General features: G+C 42.0%; 2 protein-coding genes and 1 long non-coding RNA gene across 5 annotated transcripts in view; 1 reads left to right on the plus strand and 2 right to left on the minus strand.

Moving 5' to 3' along the window:
* Positions 1 to 10,477, plus strand: part of LOC113968712 — a 12,154-nt gene extending 1,677 nt beyond the window's left edge. Inside the window, exon 3 of one of the 2 annotated variants that reach the window (XR_003534620.1) lies at positions 10,366 to 10,477. This is a non-coding gene — a long non-coding RNA (uncharacterized LOC113968712). Of the gene's footprint in view, positions 1 to 4,669; positions 4,778 to 10,365 lie in introns of those variants that run through there. The other variant, XR_003534619.1, reaches the window with a different exon arrangement.
* The window catches only part of HPS3 (HPS3, biogenesis of lysosomal organelles complex 2 subunit 1), an 18,272-nt gene extending 6,279 nt beyond the window's left edge, over positions 1 to 11,993 (minus strand). The window contains exons 1-11 of one of the 2 annotated variants that reach the window (XM_027685486.1): positions 11,341 to 11,988; positions 10,106 to 10,600; positions 8,674 to 8,860; positions 7,604 to 7,689; positions 6,337 to 6,529; positions 5,999 to 6,080; positions 4,755 to 4,909; positions 3,162 to 3,270; positions 2,771 to 2,952; positions 2,243 to 2,420; positions 1,385 to 1,615 (exon numbers count right to left, since the gene is read on the minus strand). In XM_027685486.1, the coding sequence (XP_027541287.1) occupies positions 1,385 to 1,615; positions 2,243 to 2,420; positions 2,771 to 2,952; positions 3,162 to 3,270; positions 4,755 to 4,909; positions 5,999 to 6,080; positions 6,337 to 6,529; positions 7,604 to 7,689; positions 8,674 to 8,860; positions 10,106 to 10,600; positions 11,341 to 11,782 (2,340 nt within the window). In that variant the 5' untranslated portion in view covers positions 11,783 to 11,988. Of the gene's footprint in view, positions 1 to 1,384; positions 1,616 to 2,242; positions 2,421 to 2,770; positions 2,953 to 3,161; positions 3,271 to 4,754; positions 4,910 to 5,998; positions 6,081 to 6,336; positions 6,530 to 7,603; positions 7,690 to 8,673; positions 8,861 to 10,105; positions 10,601 to 11,340 lie in introns of both variants that reach the window. The other variant, XM_027685487.1, reaches the window with a different exon arrangement.
* Positions 11,994 to 12,737: 744 nt separating this feature from the next.
* Positions 12,738 to 16,756, minus strand: LOC113968707 (tubulin alpha-3 chain). Its single transcript, XM_027685490.1, has 5 exons — positions 16,628 to 16,756; positions 15,014 to 15,236; positions 14,334 to 14,482; positions 13,307 to 13,987; positions 12,738 to 13,076 (listed from the first exon to the last, which is right to left on the minus strand). The coding sequence occupies exons 1-5, from the start codon at positions 16,628 to 16,630 to the stop codon at positions 12,780 to 12,782; spliced, it is 1,353 nt and encodes a 450-aa protein (XP_027541291.1). The 5' UTR covers positions 16,631 to 16,756; the 3' UTR covers positions 12,738 to 12,779.
* Between the last annotated feature and the right edge of the window lie 2,827 nt (positions 16,757 to 19,583).

Genomic DNA, 19,583 nt, shown 5'->3' on the forward strand with positions numbered 1-19,583 from the left:
ACGATCAAAATGTGCTGCGCTTTGTGCAATAGTAAGTTGTTTCTGGGTATGTGAGTGCTTTTGAAGGTAACCATAACAAGGTGCTATTCCCACTTTAAAGACAGCGGAGAAATGATGCCTAAGGAAATTAAATTAATTACACAAATATAAGGCAGACCTAGGAGGAAAATTCAGATTTCACCCTGCTATGAATACAAACTATTTTTCCTTTCTTTAGTTTTCTAAGTGTTAGTTTCCTCTACTTTGAAACAAAATGTTTCTTTAAAGGTGAACTGCAATAAAACATATTTAATATGATCAGATTAAAAAGAAAGAAAGAAAACCCAACCAAACAACCCAACACCCATATCTCAGCCACCTTCTATATATAAATTCTGTTCTATTCTATAAATAACAACCATGCAGTGGAATGTGTATGTTTGCTCACAACATGGCAATTTCATTTGATCACACTGCAAAAGCAGATGATGCTGAATATAATTTTTGAAAGAGCTCCCCACAGTTCCCACCTTGCAATTCAAAAACTGCTGATTTTAAAAGCTCTCCAGGACTTCTTCTACCAAAGTATGATATCTAACTTTGGAACAGCTATCCATTTATTTCAAAACTTTTTAGACTTCCAATGTCTCACTCTAAGAAAAAGTCTGTATTTCAAGCTCTGTCACCTTTGAATATTCCACAGTCCTGATCAACCTTACCAAGAAGTAATTTACAGACTGATCTCAGTCTAAAACTACATGTGAACACCTATGGCAGAGACAGCTCCACTAACATTTCCCCCCCCCACTGATGAGGAATTCTTATTTTGATAGCACTGAAGTAGATTCTGATCTGGTCTTAGTAAGGGTCAAGTGCTTTGATGCCACATAAGAAACATGTGAAATTGTATACTGAAATTTCAGTTTGTGTGCACAATGGACGAATATACTGCTTCAAGAGCAATTTCATAACAACTGTTTCCATAGAGATGGTGTTTTCGTGGTTGTATCACATATTAATTTCAGGTATAGGGGTGTAGAGATGCTACTATACAACCCTATACTGCTATACAAGCCAGGCAGCTGAAGAGCACTGGCTCTGCAGAGCTTGTTACCTCCCAGTAAACAGCATTTTAATTATCAAGAATTAAGAGCTTCAAAACTTTTGCTTATTTGGTAAGGCTTTGCCAAGACAATACCCTACTTGCAGGGTAAACTGTATAGTCCCAGTGTGTGCCAGCCCTCCATTCTACTGCCATTGCACACATTCAGTGGAGCCTACACAGCACATCAGGAGGAAGAGAAGTCACTGAAAGTTTCTTTTACTGTAAAATGCAACTACAAGTCAAACAACTGACCTGGGCTTTGGCAAAGTGTGAATAGCTCATGCTCTCAGCATACTTTACCTCTTTATAGGTGTCCATCTCATGTTCATACATTATCAGGTCTCCCATTTTCAGAGCCAAAAAAGCCTTAGTAAGTGTCAGGACCACTGATGGCATCATCTTTTCTACTTTCTGAAGATACTTCACAGCTGTCAAAGGACACACATTTCTCATGCAGGGGCTGCAAAGGATATGAGGCAGCTGCACGGGGTCAGCGAGATAGAATATCTGGAGAATTTTATTTCCTGATTCCTATTGAAATAAAAGCCATTTGACAGTTGAGACCTTTTCAGGTATACAGTCTACTATGGCATATGAAAGTAGTGCAGTTTTGTTGTTGTTTTGGTGGCCTTTTTTTTTAAACAGGCAAGTACAGCTTAGCTATCAAATCACAGTGCCTCTCCTGCCTCTCTCCTCCCTACTAATAAAAATAAAGGATCACTAACTGGTAGTGATTCAACCCACATTCTGGGGTGCTAGGAGAACCCCACAGTGAATTGTTTTTACCAAACTGTACAATTTGGCAATGTTCAAAGAAACAGTTTGTTTTGCTACAGAAATGGGAGATGAAAGAAATTTGAGGCAGAGCTTTCCTAAACCAGAAGTGTCTCTGTGTGCAAGTGGGTAACAGATCACTACCAACATGCATCATGACAGCCAAATCCATAATACATTGCTTGAAATCAGCCCAGAGCATCACAAGTGCTGCTTGCTATTTTTTCAGTGAAAATGGGAAAATAAAAATAATGTGAAAAAAATAACTGTGAAACTAAATAAGCAGCTCATCATTTTCAATGGGAATTTGATTAAAATTGGATATACAGTTCTTAAAATCAGAACTAAATCAACAGATTACAAAAAACCCCAACTTGTTTCTACCTTGCTTAATTCTTCATTCAAGTCTTCATTAAGAGAGTGAGTTAAGTAAAATATAAGTCCTTTCTCATATGTCTGTATTTCATCACCTTCTGAAACTAGTCTCTTTAAAACTTCAGTCATGGATAAACCTGACATTCTGTAGTATGGCAAAGCAAGGTGGTAATCCTTTGTGTCAAATCTGTAGGCAACAGAGAAGAAGGGAAAAAATTAACAAAACAACTGAGGGCAACACTTTTGCCATCACTCTTGGTAAGAACTAGAACAATACATCAAACAAAGTCACAGACACATCAGTTATCTGCATATTCATAGTTCATATTCACATAATGGTTGCATTCTGTGTTTAATGACAGTAAAGACAACCAGACACTGAAGAGATGACCAGATTAAGCTGTTTTTGTAAAACACAGAGACTTATATTACATATGTAATACTAATGTAAAACAGCAAAGAATCGTGGATTTTCATTTTAAGGTTACATTAGTGGAAACACAGCTCACCTATACCAGTTCAACATCTAAAACACACCTGCTGTAGCAGTCTCCTAAGAATGCACAACTTTCTCTGAACGCTCTTAGAAGTTCTTCTTTCTCATCTGATTTAGGGAAATGAGGGTCCATTATAGCTGCTCGGATCAGTAAGTGAGCCTCACTTAAAAGATGGATGCAGCTCTCAGTTTTAATGTTTTCGTAAGTTCTACTGTAATCTACCTAGAACAGACACAGGAAATACTTGAGCTACTGGCAAAAATTAAGAATATACAGGAGCAATTCTAATGAGGAAAGCAGCCATTTGAAATAAGATTATGGGCTATACATGAGAAATACATTACATTATATTCAGCAATAGCATGCATCAGAGATTAATTAACAGTACTTATTTTAGTTAGCAAACAACAAAAGCAGGAGTCGGGCAATACCATTTCTCTGTAAAGCTGAATGGTTGAAACAGTGTTTATAATATATAAATTCCAACCAGGCTCTGACTCAGAATTTGTTCTGGATTTGATGCTGTCAGCCTTTCTGGAACTAGAGGAAGAAAAGAGTTGAGTTGTCAGTATTGAAATAAACACTATGCAGCCAAAACACCACCACTCATTTGATAATTCAAATGCATAAATAGGTATGTTTGCACACTAGTAAATGCTGGAGAGTTAAGCTGTGAATTTAGCTAATAACAAAATGGGGATAGGCATGTTCATACACCAGGAACATCATCAGAACTGTATACTACATCTTCTCCAGTGCTTAACACCAGGTAGTGTCAGATACTTACAGGAATCAAATGGCTTGGCTTGGAAGGGACCTTAAAGATCATGGAGTTCCACCCCCCTGTCATGAGCATGGGATGCCACCCCCTGGAACAGGTCAGACTGCCCAGGGCCCCATCCAACCTGACCTTGACTATTTAAGTACTTTAAATTAGCTAAAGTATTTACATACATTCTGTAAGGACTTACTGCATGTTTGCTGCTGCAGCTCTATCAAAGTGTTTGCCAAGATATTGTGTAAAGAAATATCAGAATGCATTTACTCACACGTTGGCTAGGTCTGTAATGCCCATAAAAACACCGCAGGAAAACACAGACTCTTTTTGTTCTGCTTTTTGGTTTTAACTGTTCTGGGATATTTACATCTTTATTTTCAAATTATGGTGCTAAGTAGCCCAGTATTTGTTCAACCTATGTCCTTTACAGAAGGCAAAAAGAGTATCTTCCTCAAATGCCAATCAGAATATTTGAAACAACACAATTGGCAGAAGAAAATGTGCTTTAGTCAAGAAAACTACAGTGTTTTGAATAGGCATTCTCCCTAATGAACTTATCTTCTCCTGAATAATGTCTGCTCTAGGCTTTAGGAAATACTGGTTCACATAACTGCTTCAGTCAACTATAGCTGTCCCACTCTTGTTAATTAACTTGAACTGATTTTAATAAATGTGGTTTCTGAATAGCTGTTTAGAATAGCTCCTTAGATGTTTTATGAAAAGCCCTCAAAAAAGAAGGGGAATAGCAGTTCCCATGGAAATTGGTAAAAAGTAACATATGCCTCTGGCTACATACATGCTACAAGAGTAACTTGGGCCCAAGTCTGATCTAACTTTTGTCATGGATAACTGTAGTGATGTTTGTAACTTTTCTTGTAAAGAACCCCAAAGACAAGACATTTTCATTTTGTGCTAGAGCACATTTTGTAACCTATAGCTTTGGTACTCTACATAGTATTTTTGTTTCTCAAGACAAATATTTTTTTCTTCTCTGGTTAAATTCTTAGTAATGTTATTTTAACATTTTGTTGATTTCAAGCATCTGTGATCCTACTCTCATTTCTTCTGCATCAGTTAATACAATAGAATTAAGAAAAAAAAAAGCTTGATTTCTGTTCTCATTCACTAAGAATGGAATTATTTCAAACAGTTTTTCCACAGAGGAACCACTCCAACTGCAATACCCACAAATTCAGCACTGTACAGAGCTGTAAGTACCATCTCCCTAAAAGACACAAATCCTTACAGCATCCTTCTTGTAGGCCTTCTTCTTTCAGTAATATCTTCTGTGTCTGCCTTAGTCAAAAGAATTATATGGTTTTTGAAATGACAGATAGCTCTTGGTCCTATAAAAAGCTGCATTCTTAATGTGCAGACATCCAGTGTAACAGGTGGACAAGCCTATAAAGGAAAGGGATTGTTTTGTCATTTCAGTTAGTATGTACTTTGAGTCTTTAAATAAATCAGGAAAAAAACTAACCTTTGTACAATGATCTGACATTAAAAACATTCCCTTGGCTTTCCTAACTTTCAGTGCTTCACTTAAACAAGAATAAAAATACTCATAAAAGCATGACAAGAAATATTTAACAATGAGTAAAAAAAAAAAAAAATCCGTGTGAGACTGCAGCCTGCACACCCCTCCAAACCTCCTCTGGAGGCAGGAGGCAGCATTTGGCTGACTGGAGAAATTGTGATGGACTTGAATGTAACCCACAGTGAAAACACAGAAAGCTGAGACTGGAGAATGGACAGGACAGATTGTGTCACGTGTTTGTATTAGTTATCTAGTACCTCTCTGGAGAGCAGAGAATACGTGTTTGGCTCTTGAAAATTTTATAAAACTTCTACTGTCCTATGGATTCTTTATGTCTGCTGTCTGTATGCTCAACAGAAATCCTTAAATGCTAACATAAAATACACCTCAATCTACCTTTCCTACTGCGCTTATTAATGTATATCACAACCTTTACAATTCAATAGATTTTTACTGATAAGCCATTTAAGGAAGGGGAAAATTTAGACCTCCAAGGATCAAAAGCCCTCCTCCTAAAAAGCATGCCCTAAGTATGTGGTAGCAGACTTGTTTGATTTTCTACACTCCTCCTACAAAAACTGGTTTTTCAAGGACACCTGAGAGAGGGAGAAACATCATCAGCTACAATAAGGGAAAACTTTGCACCCTTCATTCAGTTTTATATGGAAAAGCATGGAATTTAGCTTAAAAAAGAAGTGATTGTATAGCTTCTGATGTTTTTGAAAACATTCTACTCATGGTCTAGAATTTAATATGGCAATAACAGACTGTTTCATTGAGACATCTGTAGACCATCAAAATACAATATGCCATAGATAGAAGTAAAATATTAATTTTTGATGTTACTTTATTGGTTCAGCCAACACAAACTAACAGGATTTCAAAAGGAAACTAAGTCAATTAAGTGCCATACCACTACCCCAACAGTTTTAGTGAGATAACAAGAGGTGCACCTTCACAGTCGTATCAATATAGGGATCCTCATCACGAGCTGCTGCTGCACTGCATCGCACTGTGAAACACTGCAGGTTCTCACTGGAGGGAAATATGAAAATGCAAAACTGAAGGAAAGAAATTAAGACTTGCAAAAATCAAGTAGCCAAGACTACAGAGAATCAGCTCTTTTTCCTTTGAAGGGCTTTGAAGCCTAAGCAGGAGGGCCCACTGGACTAACATATAAGTCTGCCCAGAGATTTCCAGACTATGAAGGATGTATCAGAGGGGAAAAAAAAAAAGGGCAGCAGCATAGAGAAACATAGTAATAGTATCAGCAAAATCATAAACTTAGTACCTTGTAATGACGTGCAGGAACTGTGGAGTAAGGACTGCCTGCTCTGACTTCTCTGAATACTGATAAGTAGAAATTACTTCTACTACCTTCCCAATAGAGTAGAGATATCCAACATGAGGTAAAGAGAAAAAGCAAAAGAGACTCAGTAGTTCTCTCTTGTTCTCAGTTTCCTCATAGGCTGTCAAAGAGCTTCCTAGATGTAACAATAAGAAAGACATTTTATATTCTTCATAAATCCAAACCTGGCAATTCCATTGCAAGCCTGATGCCTAAAAGATACTATCAAACCTGCCCAAGTTGCAGACTGGTTTTGTTAGTAGCTAGTAAAAAGAACTATATGAAGTTATTAGAGAGAGACCAAGGGAGGGCCACTAAGATGGTGAAAGGCCTGGAGGGGAAGCCATACGAGGAGTCGCTGAGGTTACTTGCTTTGTTCAGCCTGGAGGAGTCTGATGGGAGACCTAATAGCAGTCTACATGCAGTTCCTAAGGGAATGGCCTGAAATTGTGTCTGGGGAGGTTCAGGTCGGACATCAGGCAAAGGTTCTTCCCCCAGAGGATGGATGGGCACTGACCAGGCTCCCCAGGGCAGTGGGCACAGCCCCAAGCCTGCCAGAGCTCAAGGAGTGGTTGGACAACACTCTCAGGGACAAGGTGGGATTGCTGGGGTGTCTGTGCAGGGCCAGGAGCTGGATTCAGTGATCCCCGTGGGTCCCTTCCAACTTCGCATATTCTATGATTCTACCTGACTGCTAACATACAGCATTAAATTCTTCCATGGGTCTTTTGGGGCTTGAGCTAGTGAACCCCTAAAATTTGCATTCATCCCTTCCCTTTCAATTAAAGCCTGTCAGAAAGGTAACCTGTATCTTAGTGATTATTAAGGTTTACTACCCTGATTTCCTCTGTGGGCTAAGTAGCAGTCTAGTACCTTAAAACACTGAGGATAATTTTATTAATGCAATGTAAAGAGTGACTGTTTTGCAACACAAAATTAATCAGTAGAGAACTGATAAATGTTGATTTAGTCTTCCTCTTTTGGTGTGATGAATTGGTATTTTAGTTCAAGGTTTATGTGGAACTTGGAGAAATTTAAAGACTTTTTTTTAACAGAAGCTCAGTTTAAATCATGGAAAAGGGAGGAAAGATCGGAATTTGAAAAACAAATCATACAGAAACAGTGTACAAAAAAGGATATACAACGAAGCTCCTTCCTTTCACAGTCTCCTATGATACAGCCCATTGTGCCTTCCCACGTAGCCATTTACCTGTCTGATATACAGGGAGCAGTTGAACAGAATGCAACTTTGTCTCTTCACAAAACCCAAACGGCGACTGGTCGGGTGTAAAACGTCTAGAGAAAAAAATCCAAAACAACAACACGGGACCACAGTGAGAGATTGTGATGATCTACTTTGGACAAGTAAACGGCACTGGTTAGAACAGGCACAGCTCATGTTTTAACACTCAACAACAATTCACAATCCTACTAGCAATGCCATTAGCATAGCAATGCCAAGAAGCACAGGGCACAGCTAGATACAACTATCTTGAGCTCCTGCAACCAGAATCCTCTTTCTTTGCTTGTCTGCAAGATGCATGTCAAAGTCTGAGATCACTGGAAGACATGTTGCAATTGATTTGGACCTCAATTTAATGTTTTTTTCCCCCTCTCTTTTCATTCCACTGAGCTGTATGTAACATCATGTCACCTCCAATCCTACTTTTCTTTCCTATTATGTGTCATCCTTTTCCCTGCTTTGCTTTGGAATTCCCTGCTGAACTGTGACATCAATTCTTCCTCGGTCTTTGATAAAAACGTTGATAGAAGAGGAAGATTAAATCAGCTTCCTGAGAAGGAGACCTGGAGAGGGAGATGCTGAGCTCTTCTCCCTGGGATAGGACACCTGGGAAGGGCTCCAAGCTGTGCCAGGGCAGTTTCAGGCTTGACATGAGGAAGCATTTTCTTACCAAGAGAGTGGTGAAACACTGGAACAGGCTTCCTACAGAGGTGGTCAATGCTCCAGGCCTGTGATTGTTTAAGAGGCATTTGGACTGTGCCTTTAGTACTATGCTTTACCAGTAGCTCAGCTCAGAAGTGGTCAGGCAGTTGGACTAGATGATTGTTGCAGATCCCTTCTAAGTGAAATATTCCAATATATTTAAAAAAGGGCTTTCTTTGGTATCCCATTATTTCCTCAGTTCAAAAGAAACCCTAACCCTTATAAAAACCCCAAAAGTCAAAATACCAGTTTTCTTTCAAAAAGACATAATCCACAACTCATTTTGGTTTCTTGTAGTAAATTAACCCATAAAGGGGAAAATACATTTGTAATACCTGAAAAGCAGATACCGCACTTGGAAGCACTTTGTGTCTTCAGTAGGTAACTCTGTGGATTCCAGTGTGATGGGTATCTCACATAGCTTACTTTCTTCCCCAAGCAGTTCCACTGGCTTCTGACATATGATGAACTCATCTAATTCAAGCTGCAAAGTATGTGTTGAAGGGCTTTCATCTTTCACACCTGAACAATGAAAATGTTATCATAATTGTTCAAACCATTCCATTCAGCAGTAAGAAACTGGTATGACACAGTATCAATTAAATACTCCAATTACAGCTACTTAGCTAGCGTTTGCTTCCTCAAACCATGAGATTTTGAAAACAGCCATGCTAGAAGACAAGAACAATTCCTTAATTGCCTCAGCAGTCTGAATACCTAGCAGTCAAGATTTTTGAAAAAAACCCTCATGTAAACTGTTCATTAGAAAGCAAGTCCAAAGCAACATGTGCTGCAAATGATTGGTCATTAAAAAATGTTGTCTTTTGGCTGGAGAGGTTTTGAGAAGGAAAAGGCAGCAATCACAGAAAGTTGTGTTCTCTTAAACTCACTTAAGTTCTGGAAAGCAAATCCTAACAACACTCAGAGAGAAACTGGAACTTTTCTATCTAGTTTTTAGTAATAAAAACAACTAGGGGCAGAATGCCATGATCTGAGAAAAGATCCATCTTCACTCAGTGAAGAACATTCCATTTATATTTTCCCTGTGACAAGTCTTATTTACCTTTTAATCTTATTGTAGGTGCAGTTTCCATTTCTAAAAGACCATCCTTCTAAGTTTCTTTACTTATAAGCGAAGGACTTTCCTGAAGTTTGTTGGTGTTCACCTGATATGTAAACTTTTGGAAAGGTGGGAACTGACAATTGATTACATATGGATTGATTTCTTGCAATATACAGGAATGAAACCTACTGAGTACATCTATTTCTGGGATTTCTAGGATTTTAAGGCAAGCCCCCGAATAAGAAAAAGGACTGAAACAGGAGAATTTGCTTGATTATGCAGGTTCTGAGCCTACTAACAGTTACAAAAGTACACAGGCATCGCCACAGAAACACTCTCAAATGTGTAAGCCAGTTATTTAGGCAGTGACACTGACAGAATAATTTTTCTGAACATAGCAAACTGAACTACTACCACTTTAGTTTGGCCCATGGTAGCATGCTGAAACGGGGACCTAATTCTCTATCTATAGAGGATGCACTATCCTGAAAGTGTGCAGAATGATGGCATATTCATTTGAATTGTTACCTCCAACTGCAGGTTGGTACAACTTTTCATGCCTTAGAACATTCAGCTGACAGTCATAGGATGATCTAGAAATATGTGCTGAAGGGCAAAGACCTTGTTTGAGCCTACTTTCAGAATAACAGGAATCAGCGAGCAGATTCTTAAAGATACAAAAAAAAAATTATTTCTGCACTTACCTCCATCCACAGTCTTTTCTGGTGCACTGACTCCCTGAGCACATTGCTCTGTCCTGTCTGCACTTTGCTGGACCAGTTCCAGTTTCAGGATTAGAACGTCCAGCTCTGTTGTTATGGCTATATGTCTGGCACAAAATGCAACTTCAGCAGGAATGAGATTATCAATGTGCAAAATTAAGGAGCGTTCAAAATCTAACACAGTCAAATTCTGGTTTATGACCAGGTATTTCAAACAGAATATGACTAGTTTATTCTTGCAGCCCACAAGAAGATCTCCATTTATGGGACAACATGAAATGCACAGTGGAGGGTCTGAAAGCGGCATTTCAACAACTGACATCTGTTCTTTCAAGGTTTCACTGTATGACTCTTCCATCTTGTGACCAACCATCCGAACACACACACGAGAGCTCCCTGCAGACATACATCTCCAGTTCGTATATGCTCTTAGGAAAGTTGCTTTGCTTTTTTCTTCAATTGTCACCAGATAGTCTCCTTAAAAGAAAACAGTGATACTGATATATCATTACAGAACAGATGACAATTTTTGAGCTCTTTACCTTCTGTAGTTCATTACAAAGAACATCTTAAAGTCTCAACTCATACATAAAATTCCAAAACCAGTTTTCACCAATTTTCCTCTAAATTAAATACAGAGTGCAACTTTTTTTGCTGGGTGGCACACACTTAACATACCATTAAAAAAAAGGACTTATACATCTAGAATAACTCGTAAGTGAATCCACTATATGAGTTGTATTTGCAGACCAAGCCCCCCTGCTCCCCCCCACCCCAGCCTGCGTCCCCAGTGCCGTTTTGTTCTCTACAGACCAGGGACAGCAATAGACTAACAGATTCCTGAAGAGCTGTGGGATTGGCTGGAACGACCACCCGCCCCGTGCTCTGAAAACAAAATCCCAATAAAACAAAAGCAGGGGAGGCAGCACTGACCCTACCCTGGGCGGACGCAGACGGCAAACAAAGGGAGACGCGGCCCGCGCCCTCCCCACTGGCCCCCGGCCCGGCCCGCTCCAGCCGCCGCGCCCGAGCCCACCCCGGGCGGGAGCGCCAGGCCCTCCTCCCACGGCGGGACCCGAGCCGCTCGCCGGCCCCCGCTCCCGGCCTCGCTCCCCCCCCGCCCGGTGGAGTCTCAGGGCCTCTTCCCGCACTCGAGCCGGACACGTCCCGGCCTCCCCAGTCACGCACCGCCGGAGCCGGCGGCCGCCGGGACTGACCTGCCGAGCTGTGCGCCATGCGCAGCACGGGCCCCAGGGTGGCGAAGGAGCCCAGGGGCTCGCAGCGGCCCTGGTCGCGCACGGCGAACACCTCTACCCTGCAGCTGGCCGCCGTGCTGGCCACGAACAGCACGTCCTGGCCGCAGCAGAAGTGCGCCGGCTCCTGCTTACAGGGCACTACTCGCTGCGACCCGAACGGGTGCAAGTTGTAAAGCTGCACCATGGTCCCGCAGCAGCGGAGTGCGGCCCCGGAGGCCTCTCGGGGCGGCGCCTGCACTTCCGCGGCGGCAGAGCGGGCAGAGCCACCTCCCCCGGCGGGCTGCGGGGCCCGGCTCCGCCGGCAGCGTGCGGCCGCCCCGGGGCAGGTGGCCTGGCACGAGGGTCTCCGTGGCCTTAGTCTGGCTCCGTTGCTGTATGAGCACTCCCGGGCATGCTCTGCCATAGCAGAGCAGCGCCGTGCACTGCGGGAACTCCCGACCGGGAGGGTAAGTTGGAAGCGATCATTGAGGTGAGACGGGACTGGGAACGGTGGCTCAGGAGTTGTTTGGGTCGGAGGTGCGTGTGCGAAGCGGATTTGCCATGGGCGTGGCTCGGAGCAGCTGCCGCCGACGAGCAGCGAGCGTAACCTCCCAGGCTGCTGACACCTGGCATCTTGCAGTCTCCCAGATACAAACACAAATATTTTTTGTATTTAAATGCAGTTCCTTCTTCATAACTCCACACGCTCTGCATACACTGCATGCTCCACGGATACTAGTTACAAATACTTCTGAAAAAAAGAAATCACTTCTGGTATCTTTAGTATGTGTTGCCCCTTTTCTCTTTCCTGGTTTTATAGAACATGTAGGCAAGAAAAAAAACAACCAAATGTACAACCCACACCCAAAGCAACAAAACCCCCCAAACAAAACTTAGTTTTGTCTCAGTTTCCAGATTCAGGACCAAAGAAAGTGTATTTCACAGAATATCCTGAGTTGGAAGGGACCCATAAGGATCCAGTCTAACTGTTAAGTAAATGGCCTGTACGGGGATCAAACCCATGATCTTGGTGTTACTGGGACCATGCTCTCACCAAGTGGGTCAGTGGTTTTTCACAAGCCAAGTGCCCTATAATGAACTGCTTCCACATGTCACTAAAGCTCTATTCATTTGTAAAGGACATTAGATTTTTTTTTTACTGGGTGAACGTAGGAATGTGAAAATTACAACACACTTTTAAAGCAGGTAACAGATCTGCTACCAAAACCTGTAATCTCAAATGGTCCTTCCTTAGCGAATACACACATTAATTAAGTGAAGAAGAAAAAACAGAGATGGTAGAATCTTTAAAACTTTATTTGAAAACACATTTGAAAACTTTATTTAAAAACAAACAAGTGAACAGGGTTATGCAATTCTTTTTTTTTTTGGTAAATAAATTTTTCCAGGCTTTAGCTTTCTCAATATTCATCTCCTTCTTCAGCCTCTGCTTCTACTGAGTCTAGGCCAACTTCTTCATAATCTTTCTCAAGGGCAGCCAGATCTTCCCGGGCTTCAGAAAATTCTCCTTCCTCCATCCCTTCCCCAACATACCAATGCACAAAGGCACGCTTAGTATACATGAGATCAAATTTGTGGTCGAGCCGAGCCCATGCTTCAGCAATAGCAGTTGTGTTACTCAGCATACACACAGCCCGCTGCACCTTGGCAAGGTCAGCCCCTGGCACCACAGTTGGAGGCTGATAGTTAATGCCCACCTTTAAGACAACAAATAAAAACTTTCCTTAGGAGCGCTAAGGTTTAAAGGCTCATTTCTGTTAACAATCAAAAATCACCGTAGTTACAATTAAATTAAATAGCTTATAGTTATTCTGGACTTTATCAAAATATTTAACAGGGACATTACAATATTTTAGCGTGACTGTTATCTCTGAGAACTACACAATTCCTAATCATTCAGATATCGAGCACTTAAAAAGCTACATACCTTGAATCCAGTTGGGCACCAATCCACAAACTGAATGGTACGTTTAGTCTTGATAGTGGCAATGGCTGCATTGACATCCTTGGGCACGACATCGCCTCTGTATAACATGCAGCAGGCCATGTACTTGCCATGGCGAGGGTCACATTTCACCATCTGGTTGGCTGGTTCAAAGCAAGAGTGGGTAATTTCAGCCACAGATAACTGCTCATGATATGCTTTTTCAGCAGAGATGATGGGGGCATATGTTACCAAGGGGAAATGGATTCGTGGGTATGGAACCAGGTTAGTTTGAAATTCTGTCAGATCTACATTAAGGGCTCCATCAAAACGCAGCGAGGCTGTGATGGATGAAACAATTTGCCCAATTAATCGGTTTAAATTTGTGTAAGTAGGACGGCCAATGTCCAGGTTACGACGACATATATCATAAATGGCTTCATTATCTACCATGAAGGCACAGTCTGAATGCTCTAATGTTGTGTGGGTAGTTAGAATTGAGTTGTAGGGTTCCACTACAGCAGTGGAAACTTGTGGTGCTGGATAAATTGCAAACTCCAGTTTAGATTTCTTGCCATAGTCAACAGAGAGCCTTTCCATAAGCAGTGAAGCAAACCCTGAACCAGTGCCTCCTCCAAAACTATGAAAGATAAGGAAACCTTGCAGCCCTGTGCATAGATCAGCCTATAATGGAGTGGAAAAAAAAGGGAGAAAAAAACCAGTTAGTGATGGTTTTGGAGAAATCAGTATTAAAATAATAATTCAAAAGCATTTGTCATAAGTTTGTTAGTTTGACATTGTTATAATAAAAAACCCAGCTTTCTTGAAAGGTCCTGGTTTAACTGGCTGAATTTTTATTTAAGGGGGGGGGTGGGACAGGCAAGGAAATAAAAGGTTTATTGCGTTTTGTTTTAAACAATTAAGTATGCACAAAATTCTTAGTGAAAAAAAAACCAGAAAACCATCAATATAGATAGCTATAGAGCTGTATCAATTATTTTAAATACTAGCTTGCAGCATGAATTCTTACCAGTTTGCGAATGCGGTCTAGCACTAGATCAACAATCTCTTTTCCAATGGTATAATGGCCTCTGGCATAATTATTGGCTGCATCTTCTTTCCCAGTAATGAGCTGCTCAGGATGGAATAACTGCCTGTATGTGCCTGTACGTACTTCATCTACAAAAAACCCCAAAACACCACATCATAAATTTGATCTGTTCAGTTCTGTGTGTGCTGCCTAGTGACAACACACTAAGCACGTGTCAAAAGAGTGCAGACAGCATCTCTGACTATGCACAGCTTGTCTGACTAGTCTAAGCAGTTGGCTCAACTTCAGCCACTTTTTTTAGGGGTAAACATCAAGCACACACAAAGCAGTATTTGTACTTGAGGAACACAGAGGTCACTCAGAAAACTACATTACAGGTACAGACAAGGTACTGGACAACAGTCAAACAGAACTCTGGATGCAGTGCAGCAGTCTGGAAAGATTATCCAGATCATAGAAAAGTTCTATCATTTTCCAAATAGGTACCTGTAGGCCAGTATTTAATTTCTTTCAAATAACAATAACCTCAAATGTCAAAACAGCATCCAGACACACATCTTTTAAAATCTATAGTGTTCTTAACAGACAAAAAAAGACAGTAGGGAATCCATAAAGGATCCTGACTTTTTCACTGAAGACCTTTAATGCTGGGTACGTACCAACTACGGTTGGCTCTAGGTCCACAAACACTGCTCTCGGAACATGTTTACCAGCTCCTGTCTCACTGAAGAAAGTGTTAAATGAATCATCTCCACGTCCCATAGTATTATCACTAGGCACTTGACCATCAGGCTGGATCCCATGTTCAAGACAATACAATTCCCAACATGCATTGCCAATCTGAACACCAGCCTGACCAACGTGGATGGATATGCATTCACGCTGCGAAGTTAAAACACAACAATAATAAGACATGGAGTTACCTGCTTTTAGATTTTATTCTCATTATAACTACCTATCTGTGGGTTGTATTTTTCCATGATCTTTCTCTGCTGCAATATTCCCTGGTTTCTCTTGAGTGACAATTTAAGAGAACACATATTGTCTGTTGCTAGCAAGACACTACTCACCTTAGCTGACCTGCACTGACTTTGAGAATATTGGAAGATTCTAAAGGCAACCTAGTCTCTATGAACACATAGGGTGAATAAAGATTCATCATCCCTTACGATGCTGCATATATATCTTTAATATTCAACCTAGTCTCTTTTTCACCTTCTTTTAGCTTTTGGAAGACTTCTTTATATAATATCCCCAAATTTCCTTGACTTGTTGCCAAACCACGTACTGGGTAACCGTTGTAAGAATCTTTCCTGCACAGGACCACTCAGTACGTTTTTCTTTATAATAAGCGTAGTGGTATTTAGCCCCTGACAATTTGAATGTATTTTTTTCATACGTATTCTTATGTGAAATTCTCCAAGAGTCCCAATCAAATGTCATCTGCCCACTTTAAGCCAGCTTCTATGATTCTAAGCAACTGCCATGTATGTTTAATCTCCCAATACCTCAATTTTGTCTTACACCCGAGATGGAAATAAGCTGCATTTCTAGTTAACTGTTACAGTGTATCTTGGAAAAAGCAGAGCTGGAAAAGAAAGAGCAAGGTGTCTGGGCTGCCCTTTCCCGTTTTCTTGACAGCTGCATCCAGCGCAGTACCCTCGGCTGTCTCCATTCTCATCCCCGCCGGTCCGCCCTCCGCCGGCCCCGCCCCCTCCTCCGACTGGCCCTCCATCGCCGGCGGCCCCGCCCCCTCCTCTGATTGGCCCTTCACCACCCCCTCCTCTGATTGGCTGCGCCCAGCAAACAGCTCCTCCCGGCACGCGCCGCCCGCCCGTCCCTCACCGCCGCCCCCTCAGGAGCACGCGCTGTGTCCTCTGCGGCTTCGCGCGCCAAGGAGGCCCAGAAACGGCTGAAAGATCCGGCTGCTCTTTCCCGCTGTCTCTCTGCCGCCTGGGTCAGGTTTCAGTCTGCCTCTCGCCCCTCCGCACGGGAGGTGCTCGCTACGAACAGCCTTCCGTTGCACTTCCACATATCCCTGGCTAGCCACGGGTCACTTTCTGTGCCTCGCCTTCCTTGAACTATTAACCTTTACACTGATTTCCCTCCTCCTCCCCAGTCCTTCGGCCTTAGTGCTACCGCGGGGACTTCAAGCAAAGACTGCCTGCAAGTCCCGCCGAAGTACGTGGAGTCACAAATTCCCCCGACTGCCACAGCAGAAGCCCTCCCAAACGTCCTTCCTCCCCCCCAGCCGCTAGGATCCCGTTTCCCACCATGGTGCTTTGCTAAGCTGACGAACTCCAGCTGCGCCACAGCCCGTCCGCCGACGCCCACCGACCGGTACCAACTGCCGGCCGTTAACGGCCTCGAACCGTTCGCCTCAAGCGCTGGCTCCTCATTGGCCCTTACTCGCGCGGGCTACGCGCGAGCGGCCATCGCTGATTGGCCCCTCGCTTCAGGCGCTGGCTCCCCGTTGGCTCTTTCCCGCGCGGGCTGCGCGCGAGCGAGCACCGCTGATTGGTGGGGCCGTTCTTCTCCCGGCGGGGTGGGAGTGGCTGCCGCACGTGCAGGGGCGTGTCCGGGGGCGGGGCTGGAGAGGTGCCGGGCGGGGCGGGATCTCGAGGCGGGAAAGCGGCCGCGCCGCGCCGGGGCGGGAAGGGTTCTTCTGGCGGCTCGGGGGTCCCGTCGGGCAGAGCGGGGCCGGCAGTTGGACAGGTGCCGCTGGATGGCCAGAGTTGAAGTGAGCCAGCTCTGTTGTTTTCTCGAGTAGCAGCCTTACCACTTATAGCGGTTTTTCCCTCCCTTTCTTTCCTCTTTTCCCCCTTCTTTCCTCTTTCTTCCTGTCTCCCCAAAGAAAAGCAAATTACAGATTTGCTGTTAATAACGAGAACGGGTAAAAATTCAAATGAAGAAATTGCTATTAATTAAAAGAGACAAGCTCTTTTGGGCCTCTCATAATGCACATTTTTTAAATTCCTTAATGCTGCCTAACTGAAGCTTATCAAGTTTATTTCTCATGTACTTTGGTGTTTAGAATTCTGCACAAAACTGTATACCATGTTCTATAGCCAAAACTTTTGTTTGTAGATATTGAACTCCTTATGCTGAAAATACAGCCCTTTTAGGAACACAGCCAAGACTTAAGCTGCTATACCTAACCTTTTATAGGATATGGCGTGTGCTGATATTTGTGGTCTCAGCCATATTGATCATGTCAGATTGGAAAATAACCAGACTGCAATATGCTGTTGTTTTATAGATGATTTAGTCTGTGTTTCTGGTATATTCCAGAGAAGGTAACAAAAATCTTGCAAGCTTTGCATGAAAGAAGAAAAATTGCAGGGGTGTGGGGGGGTGTTAGGGAAACAGTATGGGGATGATAAACATAAATGACTGAAAAAAGTATTTGTTCTGAAAGGATTTTGATATTTAAAATTGTTCCTGTTCAAATATGCAGCAATCTTGAAGTGATATGTAAAAGAAAGAGCAGTGAACTGTACAAGTCTTAGCGTTTCTGACTGTCAGACATTCTCTGTTTTAAGCTTTCATGGAACTGTGGATATTGGAAGCTCAGTGTTAGACTCCAATTCCCAGGTCTCCTGGCTTGCCCAAGAGTAGGATTCTCTTCAATCTGCTCTATGCTTTGCTTAATAGTTAGGAAACAGTCCAATTTGCAGAAGAGCTTCTGTTAAAAAATTACTGTAACTGAGCTCTCTGTCACTATTGGTTTTGATGAATGTGCAAGTCCTTATGGGAGAATGATCTATGTTTTGTTATCCTCAAAAAAAATATCTAATAGTTTTCTAGAATCCTGTCTTATTTCCTTCTAAGTATATAGCTTTAATTGCAAAAACTATAATAGAAATTTCATTTCAGTATTTCAGACCTGCAAATTTGCACTGACTAAAAGAGGTACATGGACAGATTTTAAACCCCATCTTGAGCAACTGAATCTGTAAAAAAGCATCAGTAATTTAATGAAAAAGTCTTGCATAGAAAACTACACTTCTGTTTGAAAGATCTTTGTAGACCGAAATTAAAATTGGTTTCTAAAAGATGGAATAAGCCATCTTAAAACTATCTAGGACAATGGCAATATCTATATAAATCTAAAGAGAACAATTATGTATTCACATAGAAGAAAATTTGGTCAAAAATCAACCTAACAATTGGGGATTGCTTTTATTGTTTTTGCCTCTGGCAAAGTTGGTCTGGCAAATTTAAATATCAGATACATTAGATTTTAATGCTGGGACAGTTTGCCCTGATGATAATCTTTATACAAAATTTATTGGCAAAGTTTTAAGGATAAGTTAGTGAAAAGCTGGGATTTTGTTTCCTTTTATTGGTGGTGGTGGGTTTGGTTGGTTGTTTTTCTGTTGGTTTTTTTTTTACCATCAACCTGCATCTTTAGATGAAACTATATCATTTGCTTTCATATAGCATCCAGGCTTGTCCAAAAAGACTGCTATATAAATCCCTGTTTTGCAAAACATTTATTTCAGTGAATAGCAGTGGCTGCCTCAGTGACTTTGTGAAAATATTTCAGTTATTTAATGGAATGGAATGGCAGCCTGGAATGCCGTGTGAGAGTATGCAGTTTTTAGAAAATGAAGCTTTTAAAACTCACTCTCTTTTTTCTTCTCTTTTTTTTTTTCTCACAGTAGCCTAGTGAAGAAGAAAAATGCTGTTTCCTTCATCTGTTGTTGGCTACGGCATGTATCTATTTGACTTGCAGCTCATTCCATTACAATTTTTGGGAGAAGCTGTAAGAGACTTCAGAGTGGTTTCACTTAAGTGACATGAAAATATTGTTTCAAAAGCCTGTATTCTGCAAGGTTATAAATGTTTTTAATTATCACTGACCATGACTATTTGTGCCTAAGTTAGTGTACCATATGCTTTTTATCTTTAGTAGTAGAGTTGCTACTTTCCAAGTCAGATTCTTATTACAACATAAAGCTTCAGAAAAGCACATTCTGACAACATCATGCTTTGCCCTTTGCATCCTCCTTCATTTTCTTGGCATCTTTGCAAACTTGTAAACATTCTGTCTGTAACTATAGGTGTTCTTGCCGCTGTAGACAGGTTCTTTCACCATTAGCACTTGTCGGGTAAAGCGCACATGGCCCTTAGCACGGCCGGATACCCCGAAGAGGGGGCCCGGGCGGAGCCTGGGTATCCCGGCGAGGGCCGCGCTGGCAGTACCGGGGCCCCGCAGAGGGGTTC

Source organism: Neopelma chrysocephalum, unplaced genomic scaffold, assembly GCF_003984885.1.
Source record: "Neopelma chrysocephalum unplaced genomic scaffold, ASM398488v2 Primary Assembly neopelma1_69, whole genome shotgun sequence".
Taxonomy (NCBI): Eukaryota; Metazoa; Chordata; class Aves; order Passeriformes; family Pipridae; genus Neopelma; species Neopelma chrysocephalum.

Bases quoted from the DNA above. Each gene is read 5' to 3' on its own strand.
- LOC113968707 (XM_027685490.1), bottom strand. The intron at 14,483-15,013 runs GTACGTACCCAG...GGTTTTTTGTAG, and splicing joins CCTAGAGCCAACCGTAGTTG to ATGAAGTACGTACAGGCACA. The intron at 13,988-14,333 runs GTAAGAATTCAT...ACTCCATTATAG, and splicing joins TAGACCGCATTCGCAAACTG to GCTGATCTATGCACAGGGCT.